Source organism: Equus caballus, chromosome 1 (assembly GCF_041296265.1).
Source record: "Equus caballus isolate H_3958 breed thoroughbred chromosome 1, TB-T2T, whole genome shotgun sequence".
NCBI lineage: Eukaryota > Metazoa > Chordata > Mammalia > Perissodactyla > Equidae > Equus > Equus caballus.
Genome location: NC_091684.1, coordinates 83373792 through 83395589, shown reverse-complemented (window position 1 = coordinate 83395589; position 21798 = coordinate 83373792). Strand labels below are relative to the sequence as shown.

At 37.8% G+C, this 21798-nt stretch overlaps 1 protein-coding gene across 1 annotated transcript in view; it reads right to left on the bottom strand.

The window, feature by feature from the left end:
- LOC100056363 (zinc finger protein 33B-like) overlaps positions 1–21798 on the bottom strand; it is a 79832-nt gene that overhangs the window by 37810 nt on the left and 20224 nt on the right. The window contains 1 exon segment of the mRNA XM_070228457.1: positions 5285–5340. Within this exon segment, the coding sequence (XP_070084558.1) occupies positions 5285–5340 (56 nt within the window).

Below are 21798 nucleotides of genomic sequence, written 5' to 3'. Positions count from 1 at the left end.
CCCAACGTAAGGACATGGAAGGACATATTACAGTCAGAAATATATGAATTAAAAAACATATACATACAATAAAGAGAGAAAAAACAAAGACAAATCTGTTCTTTGAAAAAGACCTCACAATGCCATGGCAAGACTGATGACGATATAAAGAAAGCCTACTCACCAATATCTGATATGAAGAAAGAACATCCCTACACAGGTCGCATAGTGTATGAAAATATAATGAAGTAATTTGAATCAATAAATTTGAAAATTTAGGAAAAAAGGTCAAATTCGTAGAAAAAACCACTTATCCAAATTTATTTTTTTTAAATATAATGTCCCATATTTATTAAGGAAATTGACTCTATAATTTAAAATATTCCCATGGAGGAAACTCCAGGCACAGCTGGCCTCACAGTGTAAGGAATACCTAAGGAAGAAATAGCAACAAAAATAAAACAAACTCTTATGGAGACAGCAAAGGGAAATACACAAGAATTTATTTTATGAATTCAACATAATCTTGACAACAAATCTAACAAAAACTTACAGGTCAATCTCTTTCATGGACACAGATGCAAAAATCCCAAACAAAATATTAACAAACTAAAGCCAATAACATACAGAACGTATAACATTACCCATTTAGGTTTATTTCAGGAATATCTAATTAGTTTTACATTTGAAAATTAACGTAACTCACCAATTAAGAAAATAAAAGAGACAAATCATATGATGATTTCTATAGAAATCAAAAACCATCTGATAAAATCTAAAAGGGACTCATAAAAAAAAAACCAATGCTTTAGATAACTAGAAATAGAATGGGACATCTTTGATGTGATAAGAAATACAAAAAATACAACAAAAATCATGAATTGAAAGGAAAGCTTTCCCTTTGAGAACAGAATTAAGACAAGGAAGCCTACTCTTGTTTCTACTCAGTATATTAGAGGACCTAGCAGTACAATAAAGAAAAAAAGATTTAAAAATTGGAAAAAATAATTAGAAAGTGCAACTAAAAATATATGTATATTAATAAAAATACTAAATACATAGAAATAACTAACAATAGGTATGCAAAAACTCTACATAAAACACTTATTTTTCTTTTTCTCCCCAATCCCCTCAGTACATAGTTGTATATTATAGTTGTCAGTCCTTCTAGTTGTGGCATGTGGGATGCTGCCTCAGCATGGCCTGATGAGCAGTGCTATGTCCGCGCCCAGGATCCAAATCAGCAAAACCCTGGGCTGCCAAAGTGGAGCCTGAGAACTTAACCACTTGGGCATGGGGCCCGGCCCCCACAAAACACTTTTAAAACTACTTAAGACTTACACACTGGGGCCGGCCTGGTGGCGCAGTGGTTAAGTGCGCACGTTTTGCTTCGGCAGCTCGGGGCCCGCTGGTTCAGATCCCGGGTGCTGATATGGCACCGTTCGGCAAGCCATGCTGTGGTAGGCATCCCACATATAAAGTAGAGGAAGATGGGCATGGATGTTAGCTCAGGGCCAGTCTTCCTCAGCAAAAAGAGGAGGATTGGCAGCAGATGTTAGCTCTGGGCTGATGTTCCTCAAAAAAAAAAAAAAAAAAAAGACTTACACAAATGTAGGAAATATACCATGTTCACAGATTAGAAGATTCAACATCAAAAAATTAGCAATTTTCCCCAAACTTATTTACAGATTCAATCCAACCCCAAAGAAAGTCCCAGTCCCAGCAGGTTATTTTGTGAATACTAACAACATTTATATGAGAATGCAAAGGGCCAAGAAAAGCCAGGATTCTGCTAAAGAGGAAAAAATCTGAAAGGACATACACCATTAAACATAAACACTTTTTATCAAATGTGATACTAGCATAAGAGACAAAACAAACTAATGGAACAGAATAGAGTCCAAAAAAGACCCAGACATAGATGTACACATTATTATAACATATGTGACACTGCAAAACAGTTAGGAAAGTCATTCTTCAAAACTGATTCTAGATAAATTTTATAGGAAAACAGTAACCTGATGCCTATTCATACAAAAGTGAACATCAGTTCCATTAAAATAAATGTGAAAGCCAAAAACAATAAATATTTAAAAAACAACACAGGAGATTACCTTTATGAGCTTGCAGTAAGGAAAATTAATTTTAAACAGGACACAAATAACACCAACACTAACAAATTTAATAAACTAATCTAGAGATTTGCAAACTTTTCCTTGTGAAGAGCCAGACTGTACTTTAGGCTTTGAGGGCCAGATGGTCTGTGACTTTACTACTCAATTCTACCACAGAAGCCACAGATTATATGCAAATGAATCCACTAGAAGGTATTAGGGATTATGAGAGGAGTACCAGGGAAGCTTCCGGAGTGCTAGTAGTGTTTGTTTTGACCTCTGTATTAGTTATATGGGCACTGGATTTAGAATAATTCATTGAGCTCTATACTTAAGATTTGTGAACTTTTTTATATCTGCTATATATATAGAAAAAAGATTTATTAAAAATTAATGTACATTTTAATTTACTGACCAAAGAAGGAAAAGAAAGCAAACTGAAACCTGTGTAGGAAAAAAACACACACACTACATATTGATACTTGGATTTTTCAGCTAAAGTGGCACACAGGGAAATTATATCCTTAAATGCATCTATCAAAAAGCTTTGGGGGCCAGCTCGTTGGTGCGTTGGTGTAGTGGTTAGGTTCACATGCTCCAGCAGCCTGGGGTTTGCAGGTTCGGATCCTAGACACAGACCTACACACTGCTCATCAAGCCATGCTATGGTGGCATCCCACATACAAAACAGAGGAAGATTGGCACCGATGTTAGCTCAGCAACAATCTTTCTCAAGCAAAAAGAGGAAGACTGGCAACAGACGTTAGCTCAGGGCTAATCTTCCTCAGCAAAAAAAAGAAAGAGTAATACTTTTTGACCAAGTGGGGCTTGTTTCAGAACACAAACATTAGTTATTAAGAAATGTGGAAATATAATTCAATAGATCCAAAAAGAAAAATGCTATCATCATACCCATAAAATATTAAGTAGACATTTGGAAAAATTAAATTCTCATTTTTAATAAAGTAAGACTCAAAGGATACTTTGTGAACATGACAAAATCTACCTTACACCAATGCCGGCAGCATGCATAATGAAAAAACATGGCAGGCATCCCACTCAGACCTACTCTGCTAGTCCTTTGTCAAGAAGTATATCCTTTTATTGTGCTGCTTATTTTTTACAGAAGGACAAATATAAAATTAGATCCTTTCATCAGATTATACTAAAAAAAAACCTCTGGACTGATTAATGTCCTAAATATTAAAAAAAAAATTTCAAATTTGATATTCTTAGACAAAATGTAACAAAATTTCATTAGGCCCCTGGGGTAAGGAAAATAAGAATAAAAAATACAAGACACAAAAGAGTTCTATCACAATATAAAAGTTTCAGAAAGGACACCATTAAGTTAAAAGACAAAAAGCCTACCTACTGAGAGAAGATAATTAGTAACAACTATAACAAAAGATTACCATTTAAAATACAGATGGAATTCTTACAAAACTCAGCAGAAGAAAATCTGAAAAGCCATAAATTTATGAAACCTGAACAATCTCAATAACCAGATGCATGAAAATTGAACAGAAAAGTTTTTCACCCATTAGCATAGAAATAATTTACATATCTGGAGAGGAGGGAAGAAAAGCAGTTTTCTAATGAATAACAATATACCCACAAAAATTAGAAATCCTCATATCCCATAACTCAAAAATCTTAATCATAGGACCCCAGAGCAGGGATTCTTAAACTCAGTGGGTATCAGCATCACATGGACACCTTCTTAATACACAGATTGCCGGGGCCTCGCCCCCAGAATTTCTCTTCCAGTAGGTTTGGGATGGAGCATGAGAATCTGCATTTCAAACTAGTTTCCAGGTGATGCTGCCACTTCCGGTCAACGAACCTCACTTTAAGAAGCACTGCGCTGGAGTCGGCAGATACACTTGCATTTGTGCAGAGAGAATGACAAGGATATTCACACCATTATTACTGAAAAATGGAAATTACCTAAATGTCTGCCAGTAAAATACAGTATTTAGAATACAGTCTAGCCATACAATGGAAAATATAACATTAAAAGGAATAAACTACATATGGATAGATCTCAAATTATCGGGGGATTGGGGGAGAATGTTATCATATATATACATTAAGATAATTTACATATTTTTTAAAAGCACCTAAAACAATAAACAGTATTGTTCAATTATCTACATTTTTTTCAATATACATATAGAGATAAAGTGAGAAGACTAGTAGACAAAGGATGAAAACTTGGAACTAAACTAGGGGGAACAATAAGGAAGATCCCAAGAGGGAGCCGTCAGAAGAGTGGTATCAGAAGCCAACAAAGGAAGCTGTCTCAGAAAGAGCAGTCAGTAGGGTGACGGAGCAGTTGTTCAAGGAAGGCAACTACAGTCAAGTCACTGGTGACCTTTACCTGGATAGATTCTGAAAAGCAGAGGGGAAAAACCAAGACAGAATGCTATGGGGTAAAATCTGACTGAGAAGCTCAGAAACATTTACCAGAGAATTTAACTTTGAACCACCTGCTGCACAACTTGTATGCACAGCCTGGCTGAGATAAAATAGCTATGGAGAGTTTCTGGAACAGGCACGCAGGCCATTCATTCCTCTAAACCTACCAGGTTTTATACCAGGATCAAACAAGACTATCACAAAATTGACTAGTCAGCCCTCCATATCTGCGGACGTAGAACCACGGACATGGAGGGCCGACTAAGGGACTTGAGCATCCTCGGATTTTGGTATCTGCCCCGGGGGCGGTCTGGAACCAATCCCCGCGGACACCAAGGGACAACTGTCCTTGAACCATATCTTGGACTCCTTTACTCTCAGTGAGGAGCAGTTTTAGGCACTCATTTCGGGGCTGTCACTGGAATTATTCACTATGTGACCGTATGTTAAGACCAAAAAAGACATCTTCCAGGAAGTCTCTACGTCTTGAAAGCAATCAGTCTGTCTGGATCCAAAATACAGTGTCTCCCTTTCTGCCATGGTTATCGGAAACATCAGAGATTATTTGCAGGTCACTTAGAAACACTAAGATATGTAATGACCAACCTACATCTACAAGCCAACTTAGCCCTATTGATCTGCTTGTTAATTTCTATTTTCTGCGAAGTCTGATTTTCATCTATCACTAATTTCCCACCTTAACATACGTACTGTTACAAATCTCACAAAGTCCATTATAAAACAAAGTGGGGAATGAACAAACAACTTACCTGGGATTTGTTCATTTTCGGCTGCTCTTGCAAAAATGTAGACAACTCTGAAGGTGCTGGGTTAGAAGAAAAGGAATGGAGTCATGAAAAATCTGGCCTGCCTGGCAATTCTGAATTCTCCTGCCCTCTAAAGCTAGACACACGCACTAGATAGGGAGAACAGCAACGGCCCCGTGACCTTCAGAAGGAACAGAGGGATGCTCAAAGACCACCTATCTAGCATGACTCCAATACAATCATGCAGCTCTTGGGCGTAAAATTTTTCACTGGGCAAATGTAAATTTTTACTTCCTAAGGATTTAACATTTTAAACCTCTCTTGGTGTTCACAAAATATTTTACATGACAAAATTGGTTAAAAAAAAATAACACTACACCTAATAAAAATTAACTCTTCACCAAACTATTTAAAAAAAAAACTCAGGACTAGGCTGTTTACCAATTTTCCTACTAATGTTACCAAACCTTTGGTTAGTGACTCCACAGAAAGGTATAAAAAAGCAGTGCTTCAAGAAAAGGTCTATGTTTTAATTTCTTTACCTTTGTTGCTGTTTCTCAAAAAGATCTTCTCTAAGAAACTTTTACTTGTATGAAAAAGTAGACAGTACAGTCTTAGGAACCGGGAGACACGACTTTCGGTCTTGGCCACTAACAAACCGTAAACATGAACAAGTCACTAAGCTTCAGGAGCAAAAATAATTTTCTTCTGTCAAGTGAAACAAAAATAGATAATTCTTGAAGATCCTTAGGCGCTAGTGCAAGTCAGGACAGAGTAAGAGCACCTATCAAGATGCAGTAATGGACATGATTGAAGAGCACCCCACAATCCAGAAAGGATAAACGGAAAACCAAGGGAATGCGGTCCGTCTACAGACTGGTAATGGCTCAATCAGCCTAGCGAGCGAGCCCTTCTGCCAAGACCACGCCGCATAACCACCCGTCACGCGTGCGCACACGTCGTCCCCGCAGCGCCTCCCCTTCCCACGGGCTCGGTGCACCGGGCACGCATGCGCACATGCCCTCCTGCGGCCTCCAGAACCGGGCCTCACAGCGCAGGGGTTGGTCACGAGGGGGTTTCGACCCCTGGTCCTGAGGGAGACGCCCCCTCCCCGCCGCCCCGGGGTTCCGCGGGGCTCCTCCCCGCCGGCCGGCACCGACCGCCCCCAAGCCGCGTGGGCCTCCCTCTGCCCTCGTCCAACCCTCCCAGGCTCACGCGCGGCTACCTCGTCGCGTAGCACACGCCCCAGAAGAGCGGCCGGAGTCGGCGGCGCGGGACCGCCTCCCACGCGAGGCTTGAGGAAAACAGAAGGAAAAGGCGGAAGTGCACGGACGCCGAAGGCGGAACTAGACATGCGCAGAAACCCGAGCGCAGCGCCGGACAGTCAGCGCTAAACGTTAGAGCTACTTTTTCCTCGAGTCTCCGCGACCAGCGGCTCGGGATTGGATAACACCGCAGCCTTATCTAGCACGTGGGAAGTTGGGGCGTCTGAGATAGTTCTCCAAGGAGCCCAGAGCCCGTTTGGGGTTCCCCGAAAGTTACGGATTCCAACTGAGTTGTCTGTGCAGTCAGTGTGCCGTTTAGACGCAGAGCTGTGAAGGAACCTGCGTATCACTTTCACTTTTTTAAATACTAGGAAATAGAGCCCATCAATACAATAAAAAAATAATATCTGACACCATCAGCAATTCTCTCAGGAAAAAGAAGCCCGGGGGTGGGGGGAGATAAGAAAGCTAGTTTATGAAAGTCATGAAAGCAATAAACGAAAATTATAGATAAATCAGAAAAGAGACACAAGCCAAAAGAAAATATCGTTATTCGTTTACATATTCTTTCCTTTGTGACATTAAAATTACGTGAATAAATGGAGATATACCCTTTCGTAAAGAGAAAGATTCACTACTCTTTGACAAGATTCCAATAAGAATCCCAACTAATTTTTGTATATATATTTTTTCTCTTCAACATACATATTGTGCACTTTACGAAAGCATTCTCAAGTATCCTGGAATAAATAAAAATCTAAATTAACTGCTAGAAAGCATTTCAAAAAAGAGAAAAAAATGCCTAAAAAATATCAATATGTATAATATTGCTCTATTATTTATAATAGTTTGGCATCTGCTTTATGGAAACACAACGGCCATAATTAAGAATATTTTTTAAATGTAGTATAATAAATGTAGCATTTCAAAAGAATGAAGGCATGAATGGAGTATTCCAAAGAGCAAGTCATTCGCAACAATTTGGAATAAAGCTTAGACCATAGGTCACAAATGATAGACTTCACATGGATTCAAGACTTGAAATGTTTAAAGTAAACCACTACATTAGTAAAAAAAATAAACTTAGATGGAAAGTTGTGGCACCAAACAGAGAAACCATAAATTTAATATCTGATACATTTTATTATAGAAAATAACAAACAACTCAGTTGTAGTTTAAAAAAAGTAACAAACAAATAAGCCGGGAAATTGTTTTTACTATTTGAAAGAAAAGATGTATTAATAAGGAGATCTTTAAATCAATAAGAAGAAAAAATTAAATGGACTACAGAACTGAGCAGTAATATAATAAAAAAGAAAATGCAAATAAATACATGTGTGAAAAAGTCCATTTTGAAAATTGAAGAAATGTAAATGTTTAAGTAAAAACATGTATGATATCATTTATTGAGATGTAAATTTTTTGAATTTATATACACAAAAGTTCACCCTATTTGATGCAATTTTATGAGTTTTGACAAACGCATAGACCTGTGTAACCACCACCACAGTCAAAATACAGAACTGTTTCATCACTGCCCAAAAAATTCCTTCATGTTACCCTTTTGAAGTCAAAGTCGCTCACCACTCTTAACCTCTGGCAGCGACTATCTATTCTTCATGCCTATAGGTTTGCCTTTTCTAGAAAGTCATATATATGGAATCATACAGTATGTAGCACAATATGAATCTGGTATCTCTACTTAGCATAATACATTTGAGATTCAAACATGCTGTTTGATGTATCGATAAATTTGTTGGTTTTTATTTCTGAGTCCTATTCCATGGTATGGATTTACCACAGTTTGCTTATCTATTATTCCCCAGTTGAGCAACATTTGAGTTATTTCCAGTTTGGTGAAATTATGAATAAATAAAATACCATTTTGCAATATAAGATTCAAAAAGATTAAATAGAAAAGTAATGTGTAGTTATGCTATGAGCTTCAGCAAATGTTTATTCCCACTCACTTTTATTGTGAGTTTAAATCATGTAAACTCTCTGGAACCTCATTTTTATCAAACTTTAAAGGATTTTTAATCTGGCAATTCCACTTACATGACTATACATGCCTTTATAATAATAAAATTAATTTCATTGATGTATGTACAAGATTGTTTACATCAATCAGGGTCCAGATGGGAAGAAAGACCACTCAAATGCTACAACAGAGAGAATTTAACAGACAGAGGTGTTTTAAAGGCAAAAGTGAACACTGAGATTACACAGGGGTGACAGCTGCAGGTAGCAGCTACCAGCCCAGGCAAATGGAAGAGGTCGAAGCTCTAAGAACTTAGCCACTCAGAAGAGTGGCCCCACAGAGCTAGGATTAGACATCTGAAGAAGAGGAAGTGCCTGAGTCATGGTGGCATCTCAGGTACGCAGAGAAGAGCCATTTAGAACTGAGAGTCAGACCCTCAGAAGGGTGTCTTCCAGTTACTGCAAGCCTTTCAGAAGGGCATGGTGGGGTAAAAACCTCTGAGGCTCCTGACTCTGAGGGGCATTCTGCTCAGCAGGTGCTGATAGTTAGAGAAGGATCAATGTGACTAAATCTGGGAGAGCTAAAAGAAGCTGGAGAGTGAGAAAACGTGCTGGAATTAGATAGTAGTGATGGTTGCACAACTTGGTGAATATACTTAAAACAAATGATTTTTCCACTTTTAAAGAAGTGAATTTAATGATATGTAAATTATATCTCAATTTTAAAAATACTTTTTAAAAAGAAGAAGCTGGAGTTTGGAACTAATGGCCGAAGTGACGGGCTCCTATTGCTGGAGTGATGTTGACAAGAGCATCCAGCAAACAGGAAGAAGTTCCTTATCCTGTAATCCTGCCCTCCAAACTTCCTGTAGGACCTCTCAGAGCAGAACCTAACAGGCAGCCAGGGGACAAGTGTGAAATGTGGTTTATGTAATCCCAATACCAATATCTCAAAGCAGAGCAGAGAATGCTAGATTTAGTGCAAACAGGCAATAGCTAAATGACCAGCAGAGTTCTTTCCAATTTAATTTATAAAAGCAACTATTGGAAACAAAATGTCCTTGAAGTTTGCCTAAGTAAAATAAATTAGGGCAGTCCATATAATGGAATGCTATGCAATCATTAAAAGTGATAATATAGAAGTATGCTAACTTACATAGGCTGTGGTCACAAAATATTTTCAAATTAAAAATTTGGTTTCCACAAGAATATTTAAGATAAGATCACATTTTAAAAAAATGTACCAGAGGGTGACGTCAGCATCATGGTGGAGTAAGACACTCCTCCTTTTTCTCTTTTTGAACAACTAAATGGACATCCATCCACTAACAAATATGCCTTAGCAGGAGTTTTGGAATCCAGGACCATATGCCAAGAGACCCAGAATGAGTCTTGCACGTCGCTGCATCTGATAATAGGCAGAGAGACGTTAGTATGGGCTGCAGAACCAGCAGAGCCAGCAAACCTGCCCCAATCCCCCTCTTGCCGTAGTTGGGAAAACACCTGGAGAATGCTCACCTGGGCAGATACCCATGGAAGAGAAAGAATTTGCCGGAGTCCAGCTTTCCCAAGGGGAGATTCCAGCAAGTCATTGGAGCAAAAAAATAAAAAATAAAAGGACAAGTTTGGACACAGTGGACATGGTAAGAGGAATTGGCCAACACCAAACCTCCCTCAAGGCAACTCTGCATGGGACTGACTGTCAGGCAGTGGTGACCTCTTCCACAACGAAAAGGGAAGCAGTGAGTGAATGTGGGGTTACCCTAGTTGTGCAGCTAGACTGTTTCTCTCCACTCAGAGTACTAAGGCAAGAACTCCATGACTGGCGGGAGGGAGGAGATCAGGAAAGAGGCAATAAGAATATCAAAAGGCATTAAAGGAACACGGTTCCTGGTGACTGTGCTCAGGACTTCAATGGGAAGTCCATCCATGAGCTTGTGGACTTATGTCAACAAGGATCTCCCCACCGGGTCTGCAGGCACCACCAGTACCCCAAGTGCTAAACACACACCTCCCATCACTCTGCAACCAGCTCCTTGTGCATGCTCTCAAGTGCAGTGGCAAGAGCAAGGCCAGTAAACAAAGTGCTATCAGAAAAACACACCAGGACCTGTGAGCTAGTAAGAAACCACAAATTGACCTATAGTGCCATCTTCTGGAAAACAAAAAGGAGGTTTCCAGTAGCCAGCCTGGTGAGGGGTAAAAACCTGGGAAGACATAAAAACTTAAGAATTCTGCCACAAGAGGGAGCAAAAAGAGTGGAGAAGGTGTAACCATACAAAAGCAGAGAAAACCCCAGATATGACAACACAAATGAACAGCATCTGAAGACAAATAGTAAAAACTTTAGAAGGTGTCGGCTACTTCAAATGTGAAAACAGCAACACAAAACTACAAGGAACATGAAAAATAAAGAAAACATGTCATCACCAAAATACAGCACTAATTCTCCAAACACAAAGCTCAAAGGCACAGAATTTTGTGATAGAGCTGACAAAAAAATTCAAAATAGCTGTTCTGAAGCAACTCTAGGAGCCATAAGAAAACTCAGAAAGACAAGTCAATAAAATCAGGAAAAAAATATATGAACAAAATGAAATATTTACCAAAGAGATAGAAATCATGTAAAAGAACAAACAGAAATCCTGGAGCTGAATACTTCAATGAATGAAATGAAAAAAATACAATAGAGAGCATCCACATGAAAGTGGATCAAATGTTAGATAGAATAAGTGAGCTACAGGATAGGAATTTTGAAATAATCCAATCATACGAAAACAAAGAAATAAGAATGAAAAAAGCCTACGTGATGTATGGGGCACTATCAAATTTACAAATATTGGAATAATTTGTGTTCCAGAAAGAGAAGAGAGGGAAAGGGGGGAAGAAAGTTTAAAGAAATAATAGCTCAGAAGTTCCCAACCCTGGAGAGAGATTTAGACATACCAGATCACAAAGCTAATACATCATACTATTCTCTCAATGCAAAAAGACCTTCTCCAAGACACATTACCATGAAACTGCCCAAAAAACAAAGATAAAGAGAGAATGCAAAAAGTAGCCAGGAGAAAAAAGATTGTAACCCACAAAGGAACCCCAATTAGGCTATCAGTGATTTCTCAGCAGAAACTTACGGGCCAGGAGAGAGTGGAATGATACATACAAAGGGTTGAAAAAAAAAGTTTTGCCAGACAAGAATACACTATCCAGCAAAGTTATTCTTCAGATATGAAGAAGAAATACTTTCCAAAACAAACAAAGCTGAGGAATTTCATCACGACAAGACCTGCCTTGCAATAAATGCTAAAAGGAGCACTTTAAACTGAAATGAAAAGACACTAACCAGCAACGTGAAAACATATGAAAGAATACAAAATGTTGGTAAATATAAATATACAATCAGACTTAGAAAACTCTAATTCTATAATAGAATGGTGTGTTATCTATAGTATAAAGGTTAAAGGAAAAGAGTATTAAAAATAATTATAGCTAGTATAATTTGTTAATAGACATATAATATTAAAAAAAAGGTAAAAAGTGATGCCAAAAGTATAAAAGGGGGGACAGTGTCAAAATGGCAGCATAGGAGGACTCTGAACTCACCTCCTCCCCGGACACAAAAACTTTATAGCTGCCCTTGGAACAATTACCCCTGAGAGAGAACTGAAAACTGGAAAAAAGAACCCCCCACAACAAGGGACAGTGCTGACTGAGGTGGAAGAGGAAGAAATACCTTTTGGGGAGAAAAAAGCCAGCTTCAAGCTGCAGCACTTTATGGCTGGCTGGGAGCAAGCCTAAGTTATGAAGCCTTCCCTGGAGGAGTGGGGGATCTGAACGGGGGTTTTTACCACTATAAGCAGCTTTTAGACTCAGCACAATCAAGATAAGTGTCATAATAGCTGGTTTTGCTGGCTATTAACAACAAAGAGGAATACCCCCAGAAAAGCTATCAGATATAAAGGGAAAAATAGCCTGCTCTTAAAGGGCCCATGCACAAATTCACCCATTTTGGAAAGCAACCTTAAATCACCAGAAAGAAATGTGCACAGTACTTTAGTGAAAAGTGACACATTTGACGTGCTCTGGGTGCATATCAGTGAGAGGAGAGACTGTCCCAAGAACTGAGACATTAGTGGCAGCCATTACTGTGACCTAGTGCAGGTGTGCTGACACAGACTCTAGCAGATGCCATTGGAGTTCTTTAGCTGGTCTGTTAGCACAGGGGTCTGCCCCACCCACTAGAGCACCAATTTAATCCAACTCAGCCAGGGCAGCCAGCCCACCCTAGGAACTAGCCCCACCCAATAGCAAGCCCTCAGGCAACTTGTGGGCCCACATAGGTGGGGTGCCTGGAACCTTTGCAGCCAGGTGAGTGGGTCTGCCTCTGAAGGGCAGGGTGTGCAGAAGGGGCAGGCCTGTATTGGTGGACTGTGTGGGGCCTCTGCAGTGGGGTGACTGGGTCCACTTCAGTGGGTTGGGGTACACACAGGGGACAGGACTATGTTGATGGAGTGTGTGGCCCTGTGGGCAGTGGGGCTTGTCAGGTGCAGCAGACTTGTGCTTCTCAAACAGCCACATAGGGGATCGGCCCTGTCTTCCAAAGCCTGAAACAATTGGGCACTCTCATGCTTGTGGCCAGCCCCATTCAGCTGCAATCCTGAAAGAACTAACAACAGCCTTGCAGTCTGGAGGCCTACAGCAATTGTAAGTCCCTGATCCTAGTAACTAGCCACATTGGAGGCCTACTCACTTAACAGAAAAACTGCAACAAGAATGTGTTATTAGACCTTGTGGCCAACTGTGCTGGGGCTCCCCACACCTGATAAAGTGACTGAAGGGTCCATAGCAGTCACATGTAGCTTAGCTTTACAATGAGCTGGCTGGGGAACAGCCTAGCCTTCCTGGGCACCTGCAGGAGGAGCAACCCTGCCACAACAGAAGGACACAAGTAGCCCACACAGGAGATGCTCCTGGAACATTTGAAACTGATGAAGAGAGGGAAGCACACTGCTGGGCCTCACAAGGCATCTTTTACATAAGGCCACCTCTCCAAGATTAGGAGACATAGTTGACTGACCCAATACATAGATACAAGCACAGAGGAAGAGGCAAAATGAGGACACAAAGGAATACATACCAAGAAAGGGAACAGGACAAAACCCCAGAAAAAGAACTAAAAGAAACAGAGATCAGCAACATACCTAACAAAGACTAAAAACTAATGGTCATGAGGATGCTCACCGATCTTGGAAGAAGAACTGATGAACTCAGTGAAAACTTCTACAAAGAACTGGAAAATATAAAGAAGATCCCATCAGAAATGAAGAATACAATACTGAAAATGAAAAATTCACTAGAGGGACTCAATAGTAGAGCAGATGATACAGAAGAATGGATCAGCAAGCTGGATGAAAACCTAGAGGAAATCACCAAAGCTAAAAATATAAAGGAAAAAAAATTTAAAAGAATGAGGACAGTCAAAGGGATCTCTGGAACAAGATCAAGTGCACTAACATCAGTGCTATAGGTATCCCAGAAGGGGAAGAGAGAAACAAATGGGCAGAGAATCTATTTGAAGAAATAATAGCTGAAAATTTTCTTAACCTAAGGAAGGAAACAGACATCCAGGTACAGGAAGCACAGACAGAACCAAACAAGATAAACCCAAAGAGACCCACACCAAGACACATTGTAATGAAAATATCAAAAATTAAAGATAGAGAATCCTAACAGCTGCAAGAGAAAGGCAACAAGTTACCTACAAAGGAAACCCCATAAGGCTATCAGCTGACTTCTCACCAGACACCTTACAGGCTGGAAGGGAGTGGCACAATATATTTAAAGTGCTACAAGGAAAAAACCTACAGCCAAGAATACTCTACCTGGGAAGGTTATCATTCAGAATGAAAGGAGAGATAAAGAGTTTCCCAGACAAGCAAAAATTAAAGGAGTTTATCACCAAGAAATGAGCCTTATGAGAAATGCTAAAGGGATTTATTTAAGTGTAAAAGAGAAGGCCACAAATAGGAATAAGAAAAGTACCAAAAACAAAAAATGGGGCTGGCTCAGTGGCATCATAAAGTTCATGCACTCTGCTTCAGCAGCCCAGGGTTTGCAGGTTTGGATCCCAGGCGTGGACCTATGCACCACTCATCACACCATGCTGTGGTGGCATCCCACATAAAAAATAGAGAAGGACTGCCACAGATGTTAGCTCAGCAACAAAATTCTCAAGCAAAAAGAGGAAGATTAGCAACAGATGTTAGCTCAGGGCCAATCTTCCTCACCAAAACATGCAACAACAACAACAAAAAAAAGCAATAAAATCACTGGTAAAGGCAAATATACAGTAAAGGTAGCAGATGAACCACCTATGAAGATCAAAAAACAAAAGTACTAAAATTATCTATTTCCATGATAAGAGGGTAACGGATACACATGCACAAAAAAAAAAGATGTTAGATATGATATCAAAAATATAAAACATGGGAGGAGGGAAGTAAAGAGTAGAGCTTTTAGCAAGTGGTCAAATTAAAGAGACCAGCAACTTACATAGGTTATTATATATGAACCTCATGGTAATCACAAACCAGAAACCTATAATAAATAAACAAAAATTTAAGAGAAAGGAACCCAAACATAATACTAAAGAAAGCCATCAAACCACAAGGGAAGAGATCAAGAAAAGAAAGGAACAGACAAGAACTACTAAAAGACTCATTTAAAAAGGTAACAAAATAGCAATAAGTACATTCCTATCAATAGCTACTTTAAATGTCAATGGACTAAATGCTCCAATCAGAAGGCATAGGGTGGCTGATTGGATAAAAAAGTAAGACCCATATATATGCTACATACAAAAGACACACTTCAGACCTAAAGATCTTCACAAAGTGAAAGTGAAGGGGTGGAAAAATATACTCCATGCAAATGGCGATGAAAAGAAAGCTGAGGTATCAACACTTACATCAGGCAAAATAGACTTTAAAACAAAAGCTGTAACAAGAGACAAAGAAGCGCACTACATAATGATAAAGGGAACAGTCCAACAAGAGGATATAACACTTGTAAATATCTATGCACCCAACATAGGAGCACCTGAATACATAAAGCAATTATTAACAGACATAAAAGGAGAAATAGACAGTAACACCATAATAGTAGGGGGCTTTAACACTCCACTTACACCAATGGATAGATCATCCAAACAGAAGATTAATAAGCAAACATTGGCCTTAAATGACACATTAGACTAGATGGACTTATTAGATGTATACACAACATTCCATCCAAAAGCTGCAGAATACACATGTTTTTCAAATGCACATGGAAAATTATCCAGGATAGATCACACAGTAGGCCACAAAACAAGTCTCAATAAATTTAAGAAAACTGAAGTGATGCCAAGCATCTTTTCTGACCACAATCGTATGAAACTAGAAATCAACTACAGGAAGAAAATGGGAAAAACCACAAATATGTGAAGATTAAACAATACACTACTGAACAACAATTGGGTCAAGGAAGAAATTAAAGGACAAATCAAAAATACCTAGAAACAAATGAAAATGAAAATATGACATACCAAAATTTATGGGATACAGCAAAAGTGGTTCTAAGAGGGAAGTTTATAGCAATAGAGGCCTACTTCAACAAACAAGAAAAATCTCAAATAAAAAAATCTAACAGTGTACCTAGAGAAACTGGGAAAAGAAGAACAAACAAAGGCCAAAATCAGGAGAAGGAAGGAAATAAGAAAAATCAGAGCAAAAATAAGTGAAATACAGACCAAAAAAAATCAATGGAACAAAGAGCTGTTTCTTTGAAAATATAAACAAAATTGACATACGTTAGATAGACTCATCAAGAAAAAAAGAAAAGGCTCAAATAAATAAAATGAGAAACGAAAGAGAAGAAATTACAACAGACACCTCAGAAATACAAAAGATAATAAGAGAATACTATGAAAAGGTATATGCCAACAAATTGGATAATCTAGAAGAAATGGATAAATTCTTAGAATCATACAACCTTCCAAAACTGAATCAATAAGAAATAGTGAACCTGAATAGACCAATCACTAGTAAGGAGATCAAAATGCTAATCAAAAACCTCCCAAAAAATAAAAGTCCAAGACCAGATGGCTTCCCTGGTGAATTCTTCCAAACAATCAAAGACTTAATACCTATCCTTCTCAAACTCTTCCAAAAAACTGTAGCGGAGGGGAAGCTTCCTAACTCATTCTATGAAGCCAACACTACCCTGATACCAAAATCAGACAAGGACAACACAAAAAAGAAAATTACAGGCCAACATCACTGATAAACATTGATGCAAAAATCCTCAATAAAATACTAGCAAATCAAACACAACAATACATTACAAAGATAATACACCATGAGCAAGTGCGGTTTATTCCAGGGATGCAGGAATGGTTCAACATCTGCAAATCAATCTGTGTGATACGCCACATTAACAAAATGAAGAATAAAAATCACACGATCATCTCAATAGACACAGAGGAAGCATTTGACAAGATACACCATCCATTTATGACAAAAACTCTGAATAAAATGGGTAAAGAAGGAAAGCACCTCAACATAATAAAGGCCATACACGACAAACCCACTGGTAATATTATTCTCAATGCAGAAAAACTAAAAGCTATCCCTCTAAGAACAGGAACCAGACAAGGATGCCCACGTTCACCACTCTTATGTAACACTGTATTGGAACTCCTAGCCAGAGCTACTGGGCAAGAAAAAGAAATAAAAGGGATCCAAATCAGAAAGGAAGAAGTGAAACTGTCACTATTTGCAGATGACATGATTTTATACATAGAAAACCCTAAGGAATCCACCAAAAACCTTTTAGAAATAATAAATGAGTATGGTCAAGTTGCAGGATCCAAAATCAACATACAAAAATGAGTTGCATTTCTATACACTAATGATGAAGTAGCAGAAAGAGAAGTTAAGAATACAATCCCCTTTACAATTGCAACAAAAAGAAAGAAATACCTGGGAATAAACTTAACCAAAGAGGTGAAAGACCTATACACTGAAAACTATAAAACATTGTTGAAAGAAACAGAAGAAGACACAAATAAATGGAAAGCTATTCCACACTCTCAGATTGGAAGAATTAACACAGTTAAAATGTCCATACTTCCTAAAGCAATCTACAGATTCAACACAGTCCCTATCAAAGTTCCAATGATATTTTTCAAAGAAATAGAACAAACAATCCTAAAATTTATACAGAACAACAAAAGACCCTGAATAGCCAAAGGAGTCCTGAGAAAAAAGAACAAAGCTGGAGGTATCACTCTCCCTGATTTGAAAATATACTGCAAAGCTAGAGTCATCAAAACAGCATGGTACTGGCACGAAAACAGACACTCAGATCAATGGAACAGAATTGAGAGCCCAGAAACAAACCTACACATCTATGGACAGCTAATTTTTGACAAGGGAGCCAAAAACATACAATGGAGAAAGAATCTTCAATAAATGGTGTTGGGAAAACTGGACAGCCTCATGCAAAAGAATGAAAGTAGACCATTATTTTGCACCACACACAAAAGTTAACTGAAAATGGATTAAAGACTTGAACGTAAGACCCCAAACCACAAAGCCTCTAGAAGAAAATATAGTCAGTATGCTCTTCAACATCAGTCTTAGCAGCATATTTTCCAGCAACATGTCTGACCAGGCAAGAGAAACAATAGAAAAAGTAAACAAATGGGACTACATCAAACTAAAAAACTTCTGCATAGCAAAGGAAACCATCAACAAAACAAAAAGATAACCCAACAATTGGGAAAAGATATTTGCAAACCATATATCCGATAAACATTCTCCAGGAGAGATCATAAGAGAAGACAAAAAACAAGCAAATTTAAGAAGACTGAAATCACACCAAGTATCTTTTCTAACCACAATGGTATGAAAGCAGAAATCAACTAGAGGAAAGCTGCAAAATCTAAAAGTACGTTGAAATTAAACAACACACATCTGAACAACCAATGGGTCAAAGAAGAAATCAAAGGGAAATCAAAAAATATCTTGAAACAAGTGATATGGAAGGACAACATACCAAAGCCTACAGGATGTTGCAAAACTAGTTCTGAGAGGGAATTTTATAGCAATAAATGCATATATTAAGAATTTAGAAAGACCTCAAGTAAATATCACAACTTTACATCTAGACAAAGAAGAAACTAAGCCCAAAGTTAGCAGAAAGAAGGAAATAAAATCAGATCAGAAATAAATGAAATAGAGGCTACAAAAATAATAGAAAAAAGCAACAATCCAAGAGGTGGTTTTTCAAAAAGATAAACAAAATTGACAAACCTTTAGCTAGACTAGCTAAGAAAAAAAGAGAGAAGAATCAAGTCTCAAATAAATAAAATCAGAATGAAAGAAGAGACATTACGATTGATACTACAGAAATACATATGATCATAAGACACTACTATGAACAACTATGCCAATATATTGGATAACCTAAAAGAAATGGAAAAATTCCTAGACAATTAAAACCTACCAAGACTGAATCATAAAGAAATACCAATAAGGAGTACTGAATCAGTAATCAAAACTCTCCCAACACAGATAACCCCAGGACCAGATGTCATCACAGGTAAATTCTACCAAACATTTATAAAATAATTAATGCCAATCCTCAAATTCTTCCAAAAAATTGAAGAGGAGGGAAAACTTCCGAACTCATTCTGTGAGCCTAGCATTACCCTGATACCAAAGCCAGATAGGACACAACAAAAAAAGAAAATAATAGAATATCCCTGATGAATATAGATGCAAAAACTCCCAACAAAATGTAAGCATACTAAATTCAACAATATATTAAAAAGATTATATAACATGACCAAGTGGACTCATCCCTGGGATAGAAGGATAGCTCAACACACACAAATCAAGTCCTAGTCAGAGCAATTAGGCAAGAAAAAGTAACAAAAGTCATCCAAATTGGAAAGGAAGAAGTAAAACTATCTCTATTTTTAGTTGACATTATATTATAAAGAAAATCCTAAAGACTCCACCAAAAACCTGTTAGAAAAATAAACTGATTCAGTAAAGTTGCAGGGTGAAAAATCAACATGAAAAAATCAGTTGCATTTCTATACTCTAATAACAAACTATCAAAAAGAGAAATTAAGAAAATAAGCCTGTTTACAACTGCATCAAAAAGATTAAAATACCTAGGAATAAATTTAACCAGGAAGGTGAAACACTTGTACCATGAAAACTATAAGACATTGATGAAAGAAATTGAAGAAGACAAGTAAATGAGAAGATATTCCATGTTCAAAAGTTGGAAGAATTAATATTGTCAAAACGTCCATGCTACCCAAAGCTCATCTACAGATTCAGTGCAATCCTTATCAAAATTCCAGTGGCATTTTTCACAGATAAAGAACAAACAATCCTAAAATTTGTATGGAACCACAAAAGACTCTGAACAGCCAGAAAAACCTTGAGAAAGAACAAAGCTGAAAGCATCATGTTTCCTGATTTCCTATATTACAAAGCTATAGTATTCAAAATAGGATGGCATTGGCATAAAAAGAGATACATAGATCAATGGAACAGAATACAGAGCCCAGAAATAAACCGACACATACATGGTCAATTAGTTTACGACAAAGGAGCCATGAATATACAATGGGGAAAGGATTGTAAATCTTTCAATAAATGGTGTTAGTAAAACTGAACAGCCACATGCAAAAGAATGAAAGTGGAGCACTATCTTACACTATACACAAAAGTCAATTCAAAATGGATTAAAGACTTGAATGTAAGACCTGAAACCATAAAACTCCTAGAAGAAAACACCTCTCTCAAGTCACATAATTATCATTTGCTCCTTGACCTCAGTCATGGCACTGACTTTTTGAATTTGACGCCAAAAGCAAGGGCAACAAAAGCAAAAACAAACAAGCAGGACTACATAAAACTAAAAAGCTTCTGCAGAGCAAAGGAAACTATCAACAAAATGAAAAGGCAACCTAAGAGAATGGGACTAAATATTTGCAAACCATACATCAGACAAGCAGTTAATATCCCAAATATATGAAGACCTCATACAATTCAACAACAAAATTACAAACAATCCAATTACTAATGGGCAAGGATCTCAATAGACATTTCTCCAGACAGATGGCCAGCAGGTACATAAAAAGGTCATAAGGGAAATGCAAATCAAGACCACAGTGAGATGCCACCTCAGACCTGTTAAAATGGCTATTACCAAAAAGATAAGACATGAGTGTTTATGAGGATGTGTAGAAAAGGAACCCTTGTGCAATGTTGTTTGGAATATAAATTGGTGCAACCTCTATGGAGAACAGTATGGAAGTTCTTCAAAAATTAGAAATAGAACTACCATATGATCCATCAATTATCCAAAGAAAAATAGAACAATATCTGAAAATGATACCTGCACCCCCATGTTCATTGTGGCATTATTTAGAATAGCCAAGACATGGAAACGTAAGTGTCCATTGACAGACGAATGGATAAAGAAAAAGTGGTATATATGTATACACAATGGAATATTACTCAGCCACGAGAAAGAATGAAATCCTGCCATTTGCAACAACACGGATGGACCTTGAGGGCATTATGCTAAATTAAATGTCAGAGAAAGAAAAATGCTCTGTGATTTCACTTATATGTAGAATCTAAAAAAGCCAACCTTGTAAAAACAGATTGTGGAATGGTGGTTACCAGGGGCTGAGGGATGGAGGGAATAGTAGAGTTCTTTAAGGGCACAGACTGGCAACTAGTAGATACATAAGTCCTGGAGATTTAATGCACATCACAGTGATTATAGACAACAATATGGTATCATGAACTTCAAAGTCGCTAAGACACTAAATCTTATTTGTTCCCACCACAAAAAAGAAATGATAATTATATGATATGAGAGAGGTGTTAGCTAATGCTACAGTGGTGATCATACTGCAATATATAAATGTATCAAATCAACACAGTGCACACCTTGAACTTACACAGTGTTATACGTCAATTATATCTCAACATAAAAGTACCTACTTATCCTAAGGAAAAATAATAAAAAATCAAGAAAAACAAATTCACACTCCACATAATTCAAAATTAACTTTTTATAGGTGTTTTAATTTTCTACTGCTGCCGTAACAAATTACCACATAGTAGCTAAAACAACACAAATTTATTATGTTACGTCTCTGGAGGTCAGAAGTGCAAAATAAGTCTCATTTGACT